The sequence below is a fragment of the Dromaius novaehollandiae genome, chromosome 10 (genome assembly GCF_036370855.1).
Source record: "Dromaius novaehollandiae isolate bDroNov1 chromosome 10, bDroNov1.hap1, whole genome shotgun sequence".
NCBI classification, from domain to species: domain Eukaryota; kingdom Metazoa; phylum Chordata; class Aves; order Casuariiformes; family Dromaiidae; genus Dromaius; species Dromaius novaehollandiae.
In genome coordinates this window covers 41,141-61,018 of record NC_088107.1, presented here as the reverse complement: position 1 = coordinate 61,018, position 19,878 = coordinate 41,141, and the positions used below count along the sequence as shown (strand labels likewise).

At 39.5% G+C, this 19,878-nt stretch overlaps 1 protein-coding gene across 3 annotated transcripts in view; it reads left to right on the top strand.

Moving 5' to 3' along the window:
• IQGAP1 (IQ motif containing GTPase activating protein 1) overlaps positions 1–19,878 on the top strand; it is a 69,795-nt gene that overhangs the window by 29,768 nt on the left and 20,149 nt on the right. For all 3 annotated transcript variants that reach the window (XM_064517728.1, XM_064517729.1, XM_026115567.2), the window contains exons 11-23: positions 316–400; positions 1,578–1,741; positions 2,115–2,275; positions 2,803–2,927; positions 8,238–8,401; positions 11,024–11,114; positions 14,622–14,789; positions 15,148–15,290; positions 15,642–15,812; positions 16,998–17,081; positions 17,726–17,797; positions 17,888–17,957; positions 18,558–18,766. In XM_064517728.1, the coding sequence (XP_064373798.1) occupies positions 316–400; positions 1,578–1,741; positions 2,115–2,275; positions 2,803–2,927; positions 8,238–8,401; positions 11,024–11,114; positions 14,622–14,789; positions 15,148–15,290; positions 15,642–15,812; positions 16,998–17,081; positions 17,726–17,797; positions 17,888–17,957; positions 18,558–18,766 (1,707 nt within the window). The remainder of the gene's footprint in view (positions 1–315; positions 401–1,577; positions 1,742–2,114; positions 2,276–2,802; positions 2,928–8,237; positions 8,402–11,023; positions 11,115–14,621; positions 14,790–15,147; positions 15,291–15,641; positions 15,813–16,997; positions 17,082–17,725; positions 17,798–17,887; positions 17,958–18,557; positions 18,767–19,878) is intronic.

Sequence of the window (19,878 nt, the reverse complement as noted above, 5' to 3'; positions counted from 1 at the left end):
GTCCCCTTTGTATTAAATGTTTCATAATTTTGGAAGTTGAGTCTTGCACTTAATAATTGGTGTATTCATAGGACTGCACTTCTAATACTGTAGAAGGCATCAGGTTGTAACCATATGGTCTTTCACTATATGAACTGAGCATCTAGTATGGAATTTCTGTCTCCAGCATACTTGTGGCATTCTGTGCAGAGGCTGTATGGCATTAAAGTGCTCTGAGGAAAAGCTGCTTTCTCCCCCCCCGCTGCTTTCTCTGACCTGCGTAAAGTGAATGAGCTGACATTTCCCTCCTCTTGTCTGTGGTTTGTTTTTTCTCAGGCTGGCCTTACAGGTCCTCTGCAGAAGGAAGAGTTGCAGTTGGGAGTGGATGCTGCTAACAGTGCAGCACAACAGTATCAGCAGAGTAAGCGTCAGCAGAAATTGCTGCAGCAAAGTAATTGTGGGATGTGATCAGAAAGATGAGAGGGCACAATAATTTGTGTCTATGTGGAGATATATCAGGTCTCTCAGACCATTATGAATGTTCTTTAAGTATCTTGGCTACTAAGAACATTCAATAGACACAGTTTCCATTAGTATTTTAGTGTTTTTTTCCTCTAGCTCTTATTTGGTTTGATCTACAGAACCTTTAGCTGTTTCTGTATGCAAAATTGTTGCTAAATATCAGGTAGCAAATAAAATGTAGATGACAATGACTTGCATCATTAGTTAAGTTATTTGTGCATCCTAGAAAGAGTTTCTTTTTGGAAGGTTTGTTTTAAGCTTAAGATTGAAAATATCTTCTGTTGTTGTTGCTTTCCTACAACGAAAGCTGTTCCTGGAAGTTGCTTGTATGTAATTAGTAGTAGGTATTGTTAGACTCTCATATTTTATTTTTTTCTGATCATTTTATTTCACATTTATATTTCATATATTGATTGTTTTCTGATCAGTGCTTCTGATGTTATACAGAGTTCTCTCAGTTCTGGCTGCCCGAGAGTGATTGGTTCAATTTGTAATAGGTAGAAAGAAGGCTATTAGACATCTAGGGATAGAGTGTTTAGATTACACAAGGAAAATAGTGGATGTTTAATAACTGAAAGCTATCTTTGAAGTACCTTACTTGCTCAGCATTTGTTTACCTACCTCAGCTAGTTTAACACTAGCCGAAGTGTATATACTACAGAGTACCCCTTACAGCTTGGATGAGTATAGACACAAGATAGGCACAGACAGGAAAGAAAAGCAGTTATTAACCATCCATGAAAAATATTGCAATTCAGAGGCCTCTGACCATCAGAAGACTGAAATAGTGAAACAATCCTCTGATAGACTAGTCAAGCAAAAAGATGAACATGTTTTAAAAAATAATCATTTAAAGAAGGGATTATGTGGTCTGACAGTCTGCAGAAATGGAAGACTAACTTGGGAAGTACAGATCAAAGAATGTCACTCATTTCCTATAGCTAAGGGAATTTTTCTTATTAGGTGAGTGGAATGAGTGGAATGGACTACTGAGTGGAATAAAAGTACTCTCATTATTAGGGAATCCACTGTCTGCCTTCCTGATTCTTTGTGCTGCCTCTTCTTTGAACTTCTAGGGCTGGCAGCAGTGGCCAGAATTAATTCTGCAATTCGAATGGGTGATGCTGAGAAGACTGTAGCAGAGTTAATGAATCCAGAAGCCCAGCTACCAGAGGTTTATCCATTTGCTGCAGATCTTTACCAAAGGGAGCTGGCCACCTTGCAGCAACAGAGCCCTGAGGTAGGTACCACGTTCTCACATATTTCTAGAAATAGGTGTGGATCATGGGGTCCACCTTGTCTGGTTTGTTAAACATGTTCTCTGGAACAAACCCGTTTTGAGAGTTTGTAGAGCTGTATTGATGTTCAGTCTTTTTTCATGTGGTGTTTAATCCATACGTCTTGAGATACTCAGCACCGTAAGATTCTGTTTTACTCTCTTACTTGCCATTATGGTTTTGTTCATGATACTCACTTTTCTACTTCTATATCATATAGGTCGTCCTTTTGTTTTGTCTCTTATATCCATATTCTGACAACTACTCTCTTGTGTTTTACAAAGAGTAGTTTGTGACAGGTGAGTAGAACAAATTTGTTGTTCTCTTTGTATGCAGGGTAACCTCACCCATCCAGAACTATCTGTTGCTGTAGAGATGCTGTCTTCTGTGGCCCTCATTAATAGGGCTTTGGATTCAGGGGATATGAATACAGTGTGGAAACAGCTGAGCAGTCCGGTCACAGGGCTCACTAACATTGAAGATGAGAACTCCCAGAGGTGGGTATTTCCAAGAGTCTTGTCTGCCCTTGATATTGCTTATATTATTAGACTTTTTTTTTTTTTTTGCCTTACCCTTTAGGTTCTTTCTACATTATTTGTCACCGCTTTGGTTTCATCTCTGTTGGTTCTTGTGTCTTGTTTTTGCTCTTATCACTTCATATTGGTCTGATTTCTGTGCTGTCTCTTGAAGCCTCCTCTCAGATTTCACACTAAAGCTGTGTTCAAATACTTCTTGGTTGTCACTGGTACTAACCCAGTTCAACCACAGCATTCTTTGCCCCGATCCCTCATTTGGTGTTTTAGTGCTTTGTCGGTTATTTCACTCTCCTTGCATTTATTTGGGCTGACCCATCTTGTATACAGCCTTTCATCTTTGTTTTCTTCCCTCTTTTTGCATTTGCTTCATTTCAGCGCTCATGTTACCTCTTCCGTTTTGTGTTTGGTCTTAACGCTGTATTGTGTGTTCCCTGGCCAGCTTGCTCTGATGTGATGTTTGTTGTTGGTTTTGGTTTTTTCTTTGACAGATACATTGATGATTTGATGAAGCTGAAAGCTCAGACACGTGTGGAAGGAAATGAATTTATCACATGGAATGATATCCAGTCATGTGTTGATCGTGTGAACATAGTAGTGCATGAAGAACATGAAAGTAAGTTCTTCTGGTTGATTCATGCTAGATTGACTTGAGATTATAAGGGGTGCTAAACCTAGATGCATTAATACCAAAAGTTGTTGATGATGGACTCGTAGTTGTGTCATACATTATGCATCTAGGAAGAGCTTAGTATGAGAAAGATTTGATGGTCTGTAGTTAACAAAGTCTTGGTAGCAGAACTGTTGATAGATCAAGCATTCAGGAGTATTTGTGGTGTTGCAATCAGTATCTTAAAACGGCACGTTAATTGCTCCAATGCATATTGCTACCCTTTTTGTATAACAAAATTCCATCTGTTGTCTGCCATCAGTGTCTAGCATTAGTCTCAAATCTTTTCTAATCTGGTTTCTGTCCCTCAAACTTAACTTAAAACTAGTATTGCCAAAATCTCTAATGAGATCATTGTAGCCAAATCTTGGAGTACTCCATGCCTGTTGCCTTCAGTAGAAGTTATTTTTCTTGGAATCTTGTACTCTTTGGCTATAATTTCTGCCCTGTTCAGGTTTTCTTCTTCTCTCTTCTGGTCCCTTTTTTGAATGCGCTTTGGCCTTTTTTCCTCTCCAGTGTTTAGTAAAAGTTCCACAAACTCAGTCCAGGATCCCCCTCTCCTCTTTCTCTACTCTATCTGTGGGTCATCTCTGTGTTGATGACTCTCAGATCTAATGATCTGTCAGATGCATTGGTATGGTGGATGAGGAGCTTGAATGAACAACAAAGAAATAAATGCATTTCCAGGTTTTATTTTCAGTCCTTTAACTCCTGGCTGTATTAACGCTACTTCCAAACTACAGCTTCTTTGAAGATTAGTGATGCAAAAACAGAATCAAAGAAATACTTTTTTCATTTTTAGTTAAGTCATAACTCAAACAGTGATACCCTAAAAAGTTGGTTTTGAAATGTTGATTGTTCACTTATGTATTCAAATGTTTATGCATATTAAAACATTTGGTTTTTTTTTTTTCCTTTTTCAAAGCACATTTAATTATATCATCTGTTTGATGCCACTGAAAGTTTATGTTCCAGATGTTAGGACCCAAATCTCAAGTTAGAATTGAAATGGAAAGTTTTGCTCTTTTAAGAGGTCGATTGCTTTGTTTGCAGCTAGTTCTGTAAGGAAATTTAGAAGCCTTTATTTTCTGTTTTAAAGCTGTGTATGACTGCTAGTTGTTAGAACCAGAGTCTACAAAAGCTGAATTGCCTGATAACTGACCTGTTGATGAGTAGAAAAAGAGTATGTCTGTACTTCTGTGTCTTTTTAATACAGAAGACTGGTAAAGTGCAAAAAAAAAAAAAAAAAAAAAAAAATCCCTAATCAGAAAATAAACAAAACCCCTATAACTGTTTTAAATATAGGCAGCAAGTGCCAGTATCAGATTTCTTAACTGAAATACTCAGGAAGGCAATTCCTGCTGCAAATCAAGAAATGTGAATAGGTGTTTACCTAATTTCTATGCTACTTCTATTTCTGCGTTTTTTTAATTTCAGTTTAAGTAGTATTTTGAAATATACTTAATATACTGTTTATGGTATTAAGTGTCTCTCTTTCTAGCAGTGATGAAAGACTGGAATTGAGGAAACTTTCTGTTCTCCAAGACAGTTTTGGTTGACTAAAATCCAGAATGGAAATAGAGGAGTCCTAGCACAATTAAGCAAACTATTCTCAGGTAGCTTCTTATGAGGTTCTGTATTAGCCAGTGTAATTTTCTATTAATTTTTGTTCAGTTCCATAAAGGAACTGTAATTTTTGGTTATGACCAGTCCTGAAAACATCCTGTATATGCAAGTAGCATAACCTAGACATTCAAGCTACCTTTTAATTATTTAGCTCAATGCCTTATATGATAGGAGGGAAAAGATTTGTCGCAAATGTGGAGGAGAAGATTAAGTTGATCAGTGGATGCTGAGACAAACAAGTATCTTCTGCTACTGCTCGTTGCATTGTTGCTGAGCTGTGTTTCACCTTGAAAAGACTTTTTATAATTTAGAGAGGATTAGATTTTAATTTACGAGCCTGCTGTCTTGATTAGCTTGCTTCTTGCATCTCCAAATAGAGTCTGGGTTTCCTGTTTGGGTCACGTGAGCGGGTATGTTGAAACCACACATGCACACAGGCTGAGATAGGCACATGCACACACCCGAGACAGTAGTTCTACGGTATCCTTTTTGTACAAGAGATCACAGCAGAAGTATAAAAGTTCACATAGTCCAATATCCTGCTTCTTATAGCACTCCATATCCTTTAATGAAAGATACAGGAAATTCTGTACTGAGACGAGCCATTCTCATGGGAAATGTCTTAATTCTTTCATCTTCTGGTGCTTGGTATATACCCTCATGCAGGGACACTTTTATCTCCTGTCTATGCATAAATTACATTAGTCTGAGAAAGTCCTGAAACCATACAAGCATATATTTTTCCCCTTTCATTATCCCGGTAAATGGTTTCAAATTCAAAAATTACTTTCTAGTGAGGAGCTCTAACATATTACGTATCATGGAGTAGTCTTCTCTTGCCCACATTAGCAAACAAATCAAAGAGAATTCCTGTTTATTTTCTGTGCCCTTTCCTAGGTTGAACAGTTATCATATCTACTCTTCTTTAGTCGTCTTCAGAGCAAGTAGTCCCAGTCTTTCTGGGATTTCTAGGGAGAAGAGTATGTTGTAAGATGAATGTATGCAAACCGTAGGAGGGAGCAAGCGGTCTGTACCATAGTCTGCCTGGATGACCTGGAAGGATGTCAAATTAAGAACAAAAAAGCAAAATGAAAACTTCTTAAAATCTAGGATAATATAGAGAGGGATAATGAAGAGGCTAAATCCAAGAGATGCAGAGAAAAGAAATTCTGTTATGACCTATGCATCAGTTCCAAGAAACTGGGTAACAGGTCAGATTAGACAAATTGTATCTAGTTAGTAATACGGAAATCTAGTTGAGAGATCTGAGTTATTAGCAGCTTTGGGAGTAAATACTAGATATTATTTGGTGCTCCAAGAGAAAGCATAAAATCAGGTATTCGTTTATGTGTGTGTTAGGCAGTCAAATCATAATAAAAAACAGTAGAGAAATTAAGGAAGAAATCCACTATTGGATTGAGGAGGAGGAAGACAGGGATGTCACTTTAAGTGGCCTATGCTGTGTAACTCTACTCAGACATCCTTGGAATTTCTAACTTAGCTTTCCAACAAAGACAGTGGAGCAGGGAATAAATCGGAGGATATGCAGATGTTCCATCCAGTCCTATCGTCTGTGTTTCTATAACAAAACCAAGGATTTCTGTCTGCAATCTCTCTCATCTTGACAGATAAGTAGAAGCTTATCATGGAAGTCTTTGCAAATGATCATGGTTTGCTAACATGTCTGTGAGCACAGAATTAGCTGTAGTGTGGTGGCATGGATATGTGGAGTATTTACAGGGCTGAGTTTTACAAAACAAATAATTTACATGAAAGAACAAAATGTATTAGAAGAATAAGGGCAATTGAGAATGAAATAAAAATATTTCAGTAGCAGCCCAGCCTCACAGGAAAAGTAAAAGAGTGTATTAAAAAGTAGTATAGAGAAGAAGGAAGTGGAGGGTAATCAGAAGGGGATCAAGTAAATCAGTAGCAAAAGAATCCTACTGGTGGTCTTTGTCTGCTACCGGGTGGAGCTGTCAATAATGCCGAAAAAGAAGAAATATTAACTAAGTAATTCCGATCGGAGAAAAGCAGATGATAGTCACATCATGATGATGACAAAGTATCTCTCATTTTGGCATTAAAGCTAGGCATTTTGGAAGCAATAAGTGCTGAAAGTTTGTGTTCCAGATTTCTAAAAGAGGTCTTCCCCCAAGTAAATCAGTGCCAGTCTGGAAACTGAAACTAGAGAAATTAAAGTGAGGGGAAAAAAGCCTGATGGATTTTGTTTGTTTTGAAATTAGTTAACCATTTGAGACAGCTGACTGGCAACTGCGGTGGGTTCTGTCATACAGAATTTTACTGAAGATTGCACTCAAATTATTTCCTAGGAGCATACCTGGATAGGGAACACGTCTGAAAGCCCCTGTGGCTTGTGCTGTGTGGGTGGTCAGACTAGACTCTTGCTTTTGATCACTGAAGGTCTCAGTGGATCTCCAGTAATGTTTATCCCCCTATATCTATTTATCTGATCTTCTGTGTGTGGTCAAATGAGCTACATGTCATACTCAGTTAAAAAGTTACCTGAAATTTGGTGAGAACTGATGAAAAATGCCACAACTTGTGAAGTTCTGAGCTGTGTGTCTTCCTGCTATTCCTTTCAAATGAATTTTGTTTTCATGAAGCACATCTCTGGTGTTTGAAGGAGATGAAATGTTTAAATGATGCTGTTTGACACACAACCATGCCAGTGCGTTAGTGATCCTGGTTCTTGTAGTGTCCTCACTGTGTTGTTTTCTGTAATCTGTCCTCCATCCAAATAGCCATTCTACCCAAAGATGTTCTGTTTTTCATATAAGCGCTAGTTTTGCGATTCTTTCTCCCTGTGTAGAACAAAAGTCATGATCCTTGGATGAATTGACAAAAGTTGAAAAACACCACGCTGAGCTCCTTACTTTCTTTTCTGTAAAAGACCTCTTCGTTTTGCACTGATCAAACTGTGATCTGAATTGAGCAGGGAATTGAACCAGATGACCTCCAGCCTATTCCAACCTAAATTACTCTGATTTGCAGGAGATGGTTGCTGTTGATAGAGCATGGATGATGCAGACTCTCTTCCCATGTAACCAACTACAAGCTATTAATTTTTGTCAAAATTGACTTAGCTGAATGGCACTCTTAACTTGTACCGTATTTGAATAGCATCCACATCTCTGGTAATATAATTAACGTTATATATGTTCAGTAAAGTAGATTTCTAAAATATGAAGTTACTGTATTTTCAAATTGTATTTCATACAAGTCTTCAACTTTGAAGATTTCTCTTCAGAGCAGCCAGTACCTTGGAAACCTGTAACCTATGAACTTTGGCCATTTGGGGGTTTGATAGTTGCCTTTTCTCACAGCTCTGAGGTGGATGCCTGAGGACTCAGTTATGGCCCTTCACATGGTCTCCCTGAGTGATTATGTTTTTATTGCAGTGCCCATACATTTAATAGCCACTTTAAAGTGAAAAAATAGTCTTGCTTTCTTTACTAGTAAAAATTGTTTTCTATTGACAATGTTACAGTTCTCTGCTGACATCTGGTTTAGAAAGGCTTAATTGCAATTTTTTGGAGCATTGCTTGTGATTTTTTTGTTGACCAGAAATGGATCTTTATACTTCTCCCCCCACCCTTTCCTCCTCAGGGATTTTGGCAATTGGACTTATCAATGAAGCTCTGGATGAGGGGGACACCAAAAAGACGATTCAAGCCTTACAGATTCCTGCAGCAAAATTGGAGGGTGTAACCCCGAAGGTAGCGCAGCACTATCAGGATACACTACTTCGAGCCAAGAGAGAGAAAGCACAGGTGAGTAAAATTAAGTGCATCTCATGAAGAGCCTTTCTGTCTGTGTGGTATGGTTATTGCAGCGGGAGTCCTGAAAGCCAGGAAGCAAAACTGGAAGTGGAGAGCTGGGCCTTCTGCATGTGATTAACAGATCTTACCCAGTCAGTTTGGAACTCTCTGTGCTAGAGAAAAAGAGATTTGCAGCCAGAATCTATGCACCTTCATGAACTATGAAGATGACTATAAGAATATTAACTGCATGAGATATTTTGCTACAGCTAATCCCAATGAGAGAAGGATCTTGTTTGGGGAGAAATAATATGTAATTAATGACTGCCTCTTCCATATTCTCGGGGAGACCATGTTAATTGTAGTAGTTCTGAACTTGACTTCTGAAAATAACTCCCCTGCAACCTTAAAGGTCTTTTTTTCTTTTTCTTTTTTTCTTTTAAGAGGGTCCTTTATGTCAAATGTGTCTGGAGGCATATAAAGAACCTATTTAGTGATGAGGTTGGAGAAAGAAGTGAGGCAGAAATAGTGCTACTAGCAAAACTATACTGATGCCTATTCACCTGGTGACACCTTTCTTGCTAAGGATATTTGTGGTGGTTGTCTATCTTATTAGCTGAGGACTGCTATCCTCTTGTAAAGAGTTGCCATTAAGAAACTGGCTAAATGTTAAGGTGGAGATGGGGAGAAGAAGAGCATGTCTCATCTTACTGGGTTTAGGAAGGAGGGTGACTGTGTGTGTGCTTGTGCATACACACTGCTGGTTTTTGAGTAGTGTGGATGGGATACTGATTTTTATTTTACTCATCTAATTACAAAGAAGTAGCAGACCTTTCTGCTTTCAGGAGCTTCCCCCCCCAGCTTTGGAGCTTGTTGCTGTAGTATCAATGCAGAATTTTACATTGAGACTAAGAGCTTTATTGAGCTGAACTTTTTCTCTTTTTTTGAGAGTAAATGTAAACCTGCACAATGGCAATAGCTGAAAACTGAATACATTGCTGATAAACCATTGAACAGCTTCCTTAAGAAGGGCCTTGAAAGGGTTAATGTTCCTCAGGAACCCATTTTGTGCTGAAGCATTTCCTCCTGCTGAGTCAGAATGAAATAATGAACTTTTTAAAGTGTGTGCTCAAGTTTGTGCCAGGCTGGGCTGGTAACTTCAGTTGGTGTGAAATTACCTTATTTAGGCATATGTTAAATTCAGGGCTCCTCCCAGCAGCATTGCAGTAATTTCAGAAATTGTGAGATCATATTACCAAAAAATGTTTTGGGGAAAATAGTCACAACCTTAAGTCAACCTTAAGTCAATCTTAAATTACTTACCAACTGGTAATTTCTGAACCGCAAGACTGGGAGGGATTACAGTTGGTAATAAGGCACTCTTCAGTTCCTTGTGTGATGGGGGAACATTGTATGATATTTTTCACAGGCTAAGTACAAAAAAAGGTAGACCCTGTAATATGTTGCGCTGTGTGCACCTGCCTGAAAGTCTTCAGCAGAAAAAGCGTAGAAAAGCACAGGATGGTTTTGACGGTCTGTGGGTTGACTTCTGCTAGTAGAGACCACAATAGGGAAAGTTGTTTGATTATTTTCCCCCCACCAACACACACACTCCTGATACTCTCTTGGGACTAGCTGGGCTTTCAGATGAAATCTTCCTGTATCAGATATGTTGGTCGCTTGAATGAAAGATCATTAAGGATATCGGTTTCAAACCCACAGATACAATGGGAAAAATGTAGAGGATGTGTTTAGGAAATGCTCATGTTCAGTCTGGCCCTGAAACTCTTTAATACTCCAAATAGTGGCTTTTTAGTGCTGTGTGATGATTATTCCATACCAGAGGCAAATGTTTCCTGTGTTCTGTTTGTACAACAACAGTTGTTAGAGGGGGGTTGCAGTTGCTTATTATTTTTTCTTTAGCCGTTACCTACAGGAAGCAACAGTGGGTGGGGAGAAGCTATGTTTGGCAGCTGCTGAATCATTGTTCTTTTTGTATGCTTTGGGACTTGCTAAACCTTTGACTCTTTCCTCTTCTCAAACTTCTGTGTATAAGTTTAGTTTATTGGGTTTCTTCAACACTGACAAAATACAGGATACTGTGTAATAACTATTCCATAATGAGCAAGCTGCTAAAACAGACTTGTAACATAGCTGTTAGAGTTATATATGTACATTCAGCCACGATATGTACAGTGCTTTTTGGTCTTCCCGTTCGTACAGTTATGAGAATTTTTATGGAAAGAGACCAGAACAGTCTAATGTGTCATGACTTATCCAGAGCTTTCAGCTGCTCTGCACACATCCGTACCTTCTTGTTCTGAGAACTCCTTGTAGCCATGCTCTGTAAAAGAGCTAACTTGTCTTCCTGGAAAGTCATATCCTCTTAGTAAATACGGCTTTAGGACTAAAGGGTTTTTGACTGGGAGGCGGTATGGGGTGTGGTAATGCTGTAGTAGTCTCTGCTGGTCACAAATACACGTGTCCTTGTGCTGAAATCAATTAGATATTGAAATGCTTCTCTTTCCCTATGATACTGAAAACTAGTATGTTGGCTGTTGCTGAGTACAGATTATTCCACTTCACAAAAATACAGTGAAGATAGCTGCTTTTTTTTCTCATAATTCTCTTTAGGACACTCAGGATGAGACAGCTGTACTTTGGCTAGATGAAATTCAGGATGGGATTCATAGGGCTAACAAGGACACAGAGGAGTCCCAGAGATGTAAGTATTGTAGTAAATATTTCAATTAATCCCTGTTATCAACCAAATACTGGTTACTTAACAAAAGGCTCAGAGCTAGAAATGTCATGTAAATATGGCAAAGGGAATTGATTACACTTCTGTGTTTCAGATGTGGTAATTTTTCTTTGCAGAGTGGATGTCAAATTCTTTAAATGTTACATTTCTCAATTTCTCATTTTTTTCTTTTTTTTAATGTAATTTTTCTGATTTTGCTTGTGACCATGTTAGCTCAGTGGACAAATCTCTATCAAGCAAATTAGTGTTTGTAGCTAATTCTTTTTAGCTAAGTGTTTGTAATTAGTTTGTAGCTAATTGTAGCTCTCTGCTGTGGGTGGGTGGTTAGGTGTGAGAATGCGCACGTGCACAACTTAAATGTTATTGTCTGTTGCACATTAGCTTATTATTTGTGTGGTGTATTGTTGTCTTGTCTCAGTTCTATTAAGTATTTCTAGACTACACCAGACTGTAAAATACAGACCACCGTACACATCAGTGACTGTCAAGGGACGACTGACTATCTTTACAGTCCTGGACTGTGTGGGTTTCGTGTGGCACAAGGGAGGGGAGGAGAGGGAGAAAAATTTATTGCATGACTCCACAACTTATTTTAAAGATCTAAATTTACTACACAAGTTACAATGGTACAAAGCAACAATTCTTATCAACAGAAACTTAGTTCAACTAGAATACTTATTTTCCAGTGCTAGTTGATCTTACCCACACGTTGTCTGAGTGGCCAACGTACACTCAATCCCAGGGAAATAACTGCAGGAGGGCGTCCCAGTCCCGAGGGGATCTGCGAGTTGGCAAACCCGCTGTCACCCACTGAGAACCAAGGACGGCCTTACGGGGCCAACCTCCTTATACCCTTCAGGGGAAGGTGGAGGTGGAGTCGCCGGGCCGGTTGCAGCTCTCTTCGTGCAGTCGCAGTCCCTAGCTCTTGGCTGCTGCAGGGTTCAACTGTCCTCTGTTGCCGTTGTGACGATTGCACCCACTGTCATGGGGGGGAGGGGGGAATGGCCAAACACCCGCAACGGCAGGCTAGCGGAGAAGGGTGTGAGTGACTGCGAATGACTGCTTTACCCTTGCAGGGGTGCTCCCGAGGAGAGATCCCATAGCTTGGGTAAGGAGGAGTTAATTCCAGTCCACAGTGATTAACACTGCCCCAGCAGTGAAAGCAGGTGTTATCTCTCATGGTCCTGATGAGGAGGAGATAATTCCAGATCACCATAATTAACACTGCCTCAGTAGTGAGAGAAGGTTTGTTTCCCAGGGTCCTGGCACCCAAGCAGGCCTTATTTCCAGGCTTTGACATCCTCCCGATGCCCAAGCAGGCCTTATCTCAAAGTCTGGACATCCTCCCTTTCCGAGTGTGAAGCACAGGAATGCAAACTGCTTGTAACCGGTACCAGAGTGGGGGGGGGGGGGGTGCTGGGAGCATCCCCCCACAGGGATATCCACCTTTCCTCCTTACTGCAGTTTGCAGCTGAACTGACCCACCCATCATTACATCCTGGTCTTATTAAAAGAATATTTTCTGCCTCCAGAAACAATAAACTAATTCCCATTCTTTGCTTAGTTTTTTTTGTTCCTGATAGAAGTTTCATTGTTAATAAGAACATGCATGTTTTTGTTCTGGTCGGTGGTGGTGGTGGTGTTCCCCCCCTTTCTACTCGTCTGTTCCCTGTATATGCTGTTTGTTTGCTGGGTACCACTTGTTTCAGAGAGCTTGTTTTTATACGTTTTTCAAATATGATGTTATTCTATTTGCATTTATCCTAAATCTAATTTTCTGTTACATTTAACATTTGTACTTGTCTGCTTGCTTTGCTTGATTTGTGCAGCATTAGTGAGCTGATTGTTTTCTTTCTTTATAGTGACCTCATTTTTCTTTATTCTGTATCTTTATCTCTGGTGTGTTGATAAAATACTTTATTTTCCATTTCTAAAACTTCTGATTTGATATTACACTGATGCTTAAAGTTTTCCAAAGATGCATGATCAGTCCTTTCTGATTTTGCTTCGAATAGGCAACTAACTATACTGGAAATTGATAAGTTTAATCTGAGTCTGGAATTGTTCTGGAGATGGTGCTGTCTTACTTCTGAAGCAGCTTGTTCAAAAAAGTCATGGAATCTCTGTCCTTTGAAATTTTTCAAAACTCAATCAGACAAGGCCCTGAACACCTTGATCTAGCATTGTAGTTAGCCCTGCTTTGAGAAGGAGGTTGGACTACAATACCTCAGAGATCCCTCCAACCTAAGTACTTCATGAATCTGTGTATTAGTTGTGCAGAGTTTGTAGCACAGTTGATTCCTCCCGTCCTCACTCTCTTGACTCAGAAATGAGCTTGCTTTTATATTTGTGCCTTGTCCCTTTTTGTTTTCTGTTTATAGATGTTTTAGAAGGGAGCAAAATCAATAGGTTCACAAAAAGCTGTGAGTATGTTATGTTTTTAATAAAGGAAAGTAGTTTTTATCAGTTTTTATCCTACTCCATGGCCCAGTTCAGTTGTTTTTGATGCCAATATTTGGTCAGTGAATTCTGCTGTTAACTGTCTAAAAAAGTGGTAGGGTAGAACTTTACCTATTCATCTTAGTATTTGTTCCCAGCAGTACCAGTATAATGCACCATTTCCTCACCCTCATGAGCACCTTGGCAAGGCAGCAGCTTGAATATCATGCCAAGGAACATTTAGTCAAATGCGAGATTACTTATGTTCCTTTAAACCTGAATAAAAACTTCAAATACCCTTAGTTACCATACCTGAACAGGCATTTTTTGCAGTATTATCTAATGCTGAAAGTTACCGTAGCTCATCTTTGCTGTGACAGTGTAATTCCTTTGCTCATTTTCCTCTTGGAAATATGTCAGTGTTTGGGTCACAGTTCTGGGCTACCCCTGGAACTGCATCTTATTTCCCTACCTTTTCACCTCATGCCCTTCCTTGCCCCCCATTTTTTAGGTTTTGTATTGTTTACAAGCTACTACTTACTCATGCTGCTGCTGTTATTGCTAGAGATGGTACTAGTTAGGCAGTGTGGCTTGGCTCTGCCAGGAGAAGCTGTCTCAACTGAAACTGTTGTCAGAGTAGAGCTAGGTGGAAGGATGAAACAGTGTGTGTTATAGAAAAATGTAGAATATAGAAATATAGAAAAATATAGAAAAATGGATAAATCTGCACCACACCAGAGCTCGGAAGGACCCACAAATAATGTGCTCAGAGGCTCCCATGCTGTGTATGGCTGGACGTGCCATACTCAAGATGCCTCTACACTGCAAGATGTCTCACTTTTATATGTGTGTGTGTGTGTTTTATTTATACTTGCATGTACACAGACAAATACATACGTGCATGTGCGCACACACACACAGATTTAGTGTGTGCACATGTGCATATTGCCTTCCTCCATTCTGTCGTTCTGTTTACTGTGAATCACTGAGCCCCTGAATGCCAAGGTAACATGCTTCCTTGTGTTGTCAAAGTTTCCTTAGGAATTCTGGCCATTAATGAAGCAGTAGACCATGGTGATATTAGCCTGACGCTGAGTGCCTTGCGCTCGCCTGATGTTGGGTTATACGGAGTCACTCCTGAATGTGCTGAGACGTACCATCGAGAGTTGGCAGAAGTGAAGAGAAGAAAAAGGGCAGCAGGTGAACCTCAAATAGCTAACTGTTGGTGAGAGCAAATAAACCCAAGATTATTGCATGCAGAATAGGAGCCAGAGAAAAATCAATCCCTGGGGAGAAGTCTTGTGTTATAGGTGGAAACTGGGGCTTCTTTGTAAGCCAAAGTAAAAAATAAGTATATAAATAGTAGAATCTTCTCCACTTGTTGAATGTGCTGCGTTAGGTAGTTGTCATATTAGTTCATTGGGGTCTCAGAAAAATGTATGCCCTCTTGTTTGGGGGAAGGTGTATCTGCATATGTTTATTTCCTAACTGTAATATTTGTATGCTGGAAAAACAATATGTTTGTTTTTGAGACTTACACTGCGGTTTCTGTTCTTAGGGGGCAATAGCAGTGAATGGGTGAAACACTGGGTGAGAGGAGGCTATCATTATTACCATAACCTGCAGACCAAAGAGGGAGGATGGGATGAACCAGACAGATTTGTACAAAATGACACACAGCTGTCGCGGGAGGAGATACAGGTAGGGTAGATAACACAAGTTCTTTCTGTGAAAAGTTGAAGTTCCCATCCTTCTAGTCTTTAATGCCACTTGAAGAGTTAATGCTTCAACACAGTAGATTGTCTTCTGTGTAATCTTAGCAAGCTTAGTAACTTATTTATTTCATCTTGCATCATCAGACTTTGTGTCAAAATTCCTTGTCACCTTTCAGAAAATTCATCTTTTTGGTAAATGACCATGATGTTGCTGTTCACTAAAAAGCAACTTGTTAGTTTCTCTTGTACACAATACAGAAAGCTAATGTAACCTCCCTTTTCTTGTGTTCCAATTCTCTTTTTACTGCCTCTTATTCCTACCATAACACTAATCCAGAGCACTATCTCTGGAGTCACTGCTGCATACAACCGAGAACAACTGTGGCTGGCCAATGAGAATCTGATTACAAAACTTCAGGCTTGCTGTCGAGGATATCTTGTTCGCCAGGAATTCAACTCAAGAATGAATTTTTTGAAGAAACAAGTCCCAGCAATCACTTGCATCCAGGTATTGATGTCTTTTAATTCTGTTTGAGACTTGTACTCTGCAGATGCTCTCTATACACAGGCATTTTGACTGTTTTTGTTCAATTCAATTGTAGCGCTCAGTGATCTCTGCCTCATCTTGCAAGTTATCTAAAGACGCTTCCTTTTCTGCATATTTGCTTTTCCATGTGATATAAAATGAATAAATTCTCCTCAGGCAGAATTGCAGGGAGAAAAACATATCTGTGGAAGATCTTTCCATCATTTTATTACCCAATTCAGTGTTTTGGGAATAGGGCAATATTAGGTATGTCGTGTCTTTATGCTGATAATATCATGTGATGAGTTACTAATGTGATTCATGACAAATTGAAAAGAAACTATTTTTTTCATTATTCTAGATTCCCTAAGATTTCCCTTCTGTCCTCCTGTTTTAATTTGTCCAGGGATTTGGAGGATTGAGGAGATGAAAGGAGATGGTATGGTATTCAGTGTGAGGTTGGGCACTTGCATGAGAACAATGAACAAATTGTTCTCCAGTGTTGTAACTGGAATACGTGTAAATGAAATATATGCTTTGTACATTATCATGACTTTATTTTCTGAGCAGTATGTGTGTTTGTTCCTGCCTAAATAACACACACACACGCACACACGTGTGTGTGTATGTGTTTATATATATATATATGTATTTATATATATATATATATATGTATGTATGTATATATAAAAATAAAACCTTCCAATTGATTAAAATAACACCCTCTCCCTTTAAGCACAGTGATTAGGTCCTTACAAGCACTTGTCTAACTTTTGTTCCAAGTATTAGTAGCAGTCAGTCTGCTTTGAAGGCTTGTTACTTTGCATCCCTCTTCCCTCCAGCAGCAGCATCTACCAGGTGGCCCTTGTAGAACAGTGTGTGTCAGTTTGCCTATTTAGCTCTACCCTTGTTCTCTAACTCTGCTTCTGGAGGTCTGGGCCCTTCATGAGGTAGTCTGATGTCTCTCATTATTACAACTGGTGAAATAAGTAGTTAATGATTCACTGTGTATCTTCTACAGTTTGTTTGCTAAGGTAAGTATGTCTCCCTCACATTCTACATTCAGCCAAAAGGGAACTTAAAAGCTGAGGAGCAGAAAGAATCTCAGAATTATCATTACCTTGCTTTACTTTGAAAAGTAAAGGTGAGCATGTTTTCTGTTTTCAGTCCCAGTGGCGTGGCTACAAGCAGAGGAAGGCATATCAAATTCGTTTGGATTACCTGCGAGCACACAAGGACCAAGTAGTGAAGGTACAATTCTGGGGGGAGCCTATTGCAAATGCCACAAAACAATTACTAATGGAAAAGAATGTTCAGGTTATATGAGCTGTCCTTGGAGCCACTGCAGAATTATTCACTGTCTGGATTATTTCAGGTATCAGGATTATTAAGCATTTCTTATCACAGTCCAGATAGTGCATGGAATTTGGCCAACATTTGTTCCTTTTATTTGGGGGCGGGCGGGCAGCGGCAGGGCAGGGCAGGGCAAATAGGAGGGAAAGGGAGTGTTAGTCTTCTGTTTCCCAGGAAGTGTTTTGTAACTTTGACTACAACTTCCCTTCTGTACAGTTCAGCCCATCATTCAAAATTGCCCTCTTTTGTACTATTCTGCCTACCCTCTTGAAATTATAATTGTTAATTTTTGTAAAATTTGTAAATTACCAGGTTTTACCAGCCTTACAGCTCAGGTGAACTTGAGACAAAAAGTGTATGGTTGTTGCTTTAATATTTTGTTTAGCATTAGTTTTCTTAACTCTTTCTCTCTCCCTCCCATTCTTCGCTAATTTTTGTAGTTGTATTTCTCTGAATCCCTGCTGTTTTATTTTGTAACCTTTTGGTAATGATCTCTGTAGAAAAAGAAGTTTTTATCTGAAAATGTGGTTATTTTTCTATAGATTCAATCTATGACCAGGATGTATCAAGCCAGAAGGCGTTACAGAGATCGTCTGCAGTATTTCAGAGACCATGTAAGAGGCTGTCCTGTTAAATTAATGCAGGACCTGACTTTTGCACTATGCCCTGAATGAGTTCAGATGCTTTTTCTTTTTATATCCTAGATAAATGATGTTATAAAAATTCAAGCCTTTATCCGAGCAAACAAAGCACGGGAAGACTACAAAACCCTAAGTAAGTATTGCCAAAAGAGTAAAACTCGTGTGCCTTGAATCTGTATTTGCAAGGGACGTTGCTACTGTATTCTGTAACATCAAGACAGTTTTGAAGAGCAATGCAGGTGAAATTGGTAGGGTAGTGCAGTGAGTAGGGCGCTCTTGAGGCTGAAGGAAAACTTGATTCCAGACATTGCTTTTGTTGCTAAGAAATAGAACTGCAGCTTTTGAATCAGCTTCAGCAGCGTGGACTATCCTAGGCTGATATTTGCTTGATTCTTTGCTGTTCATTTCTCTCATGATTTACCCAAAACAAGAGATTTCAAATATCAGAAGTTGTTCAGACTTGGTGGTGTTAATTTTGTCTTGGCCAGACTGCTCCCTCGTGCTATTTAAACACAGATGAGGCACACATTAATTTCTGTTGTCTGTCATCCAGGGAGGTTGTGGAGTCTCCATCCTTTGAGATAATCGGAAACCTTCTGGACAGGGTCCTGGGCAATGTGCTCTAGGTGACTCTGCTTGAGCAGGGGGGTTCAGCTGGATAATCTGCAGAGGTCACTTCCAACCTCAACCGTTCTGTGATTCTGTCCCCTGATGTTTTCTCATCTATTTTTAGTTAATGCTGAAAACCCACCTATGGCTGTGGTACGGAAATTTGTCCACTTGCTCGATCAAAGTGACCAAGATTTTCAGGAGGAGCTTGAGCTAATGAAACTGCGTGAGGAAGTTGTAACTTTGATCCGATCCAATCAGCAACTGGAAAATGACCTCAATCTGATGGACATCAAAATTGGGCTGCTAGTGAAAAACAAAATTACATTGCAGGTAGGAAATGTGCAAAAAGGAGACTAGTTACAGACTGAACTGAGTTGAGCAGCAGTTAGCAGGAAGAACTCCTGGCCTTGGTTGCTCTGTTGCTCTGGGACAGCTGAAAATATTACCCTGCATTTGCAAAGATAAGCAAATATGATAATTTTTAATTAGCTATTCTATTCACCTTTCCAGATGTCAACTTGACGCTATCTCCCTGTAAGTTCTTACTCCAATCCGCTCATTTAATGCAAACCCCCAGAGAGAAAACTGAGGGAGGAGAAGAAATGGGACCTGAAGCTTTAAAAACAAAACAAAAACATAAACTAAGAAAACCCACATCAGACTATCTCAACCTAATGAAAGCAAGAGATTTTGTGATTGAAGGCTTTGAGAATTCTGCTTTGTTGCTCCTTTGTCATTAAACAAGTGACACACAAGTTTACGCATTTTAATTTCTCTTATTTTGGGATGCTGTAACAGAGAGAGAGAGATGATTTATGACGCAGGAGACATACGTGTGCCACTTGGTGTTGGTTAAAGGAGGCCCAGTCTATCGCTTGGCTGATGTGATTAATTCCACAAAAAAAGCACAAAACAAATGAACGACCCCCCCCCCCCCCAAAAAAAAAAAAAAAAAAGGAAAAAAAGAAAAAACCAACCTCTTGCTGCTACAGCAGTGCCATTGTTCAGGCTGAAATTCTAGTCAGCTTTTGATTTGGTCCTGGATGACATGGCATGAATCTGGTCTCCATGTAAGATCTGGGTCAGTTTAGTAAAATTTCATTTGTGAGAGAGGCTGCACCTTTTGGGCAGGTGCCTGCAGTGAAAAGTACCATTGCTTACAGAGTATGTAGAGGTAGTGAGGTAGCTGAATATAGGATAGAATTTTGAGGCTTTAAGCCCCATTTAAAAGAAAAACATTTTCAGACATCTTCAGGATGTTATCAGCTCTGATACTAATTGCTGTCAAGAGTGGCTAACCCTTCTAGGAGCACATGACAAATTCAGGAAGTCAAGCATAAAGTACAAAGAAATCACTGCCATAACATATCATACTCCACTTTAATAGCATCATGCATACCTTGACCCTGCCTTTCCACATGCGAGAGAAGTGGGCTCTCGGA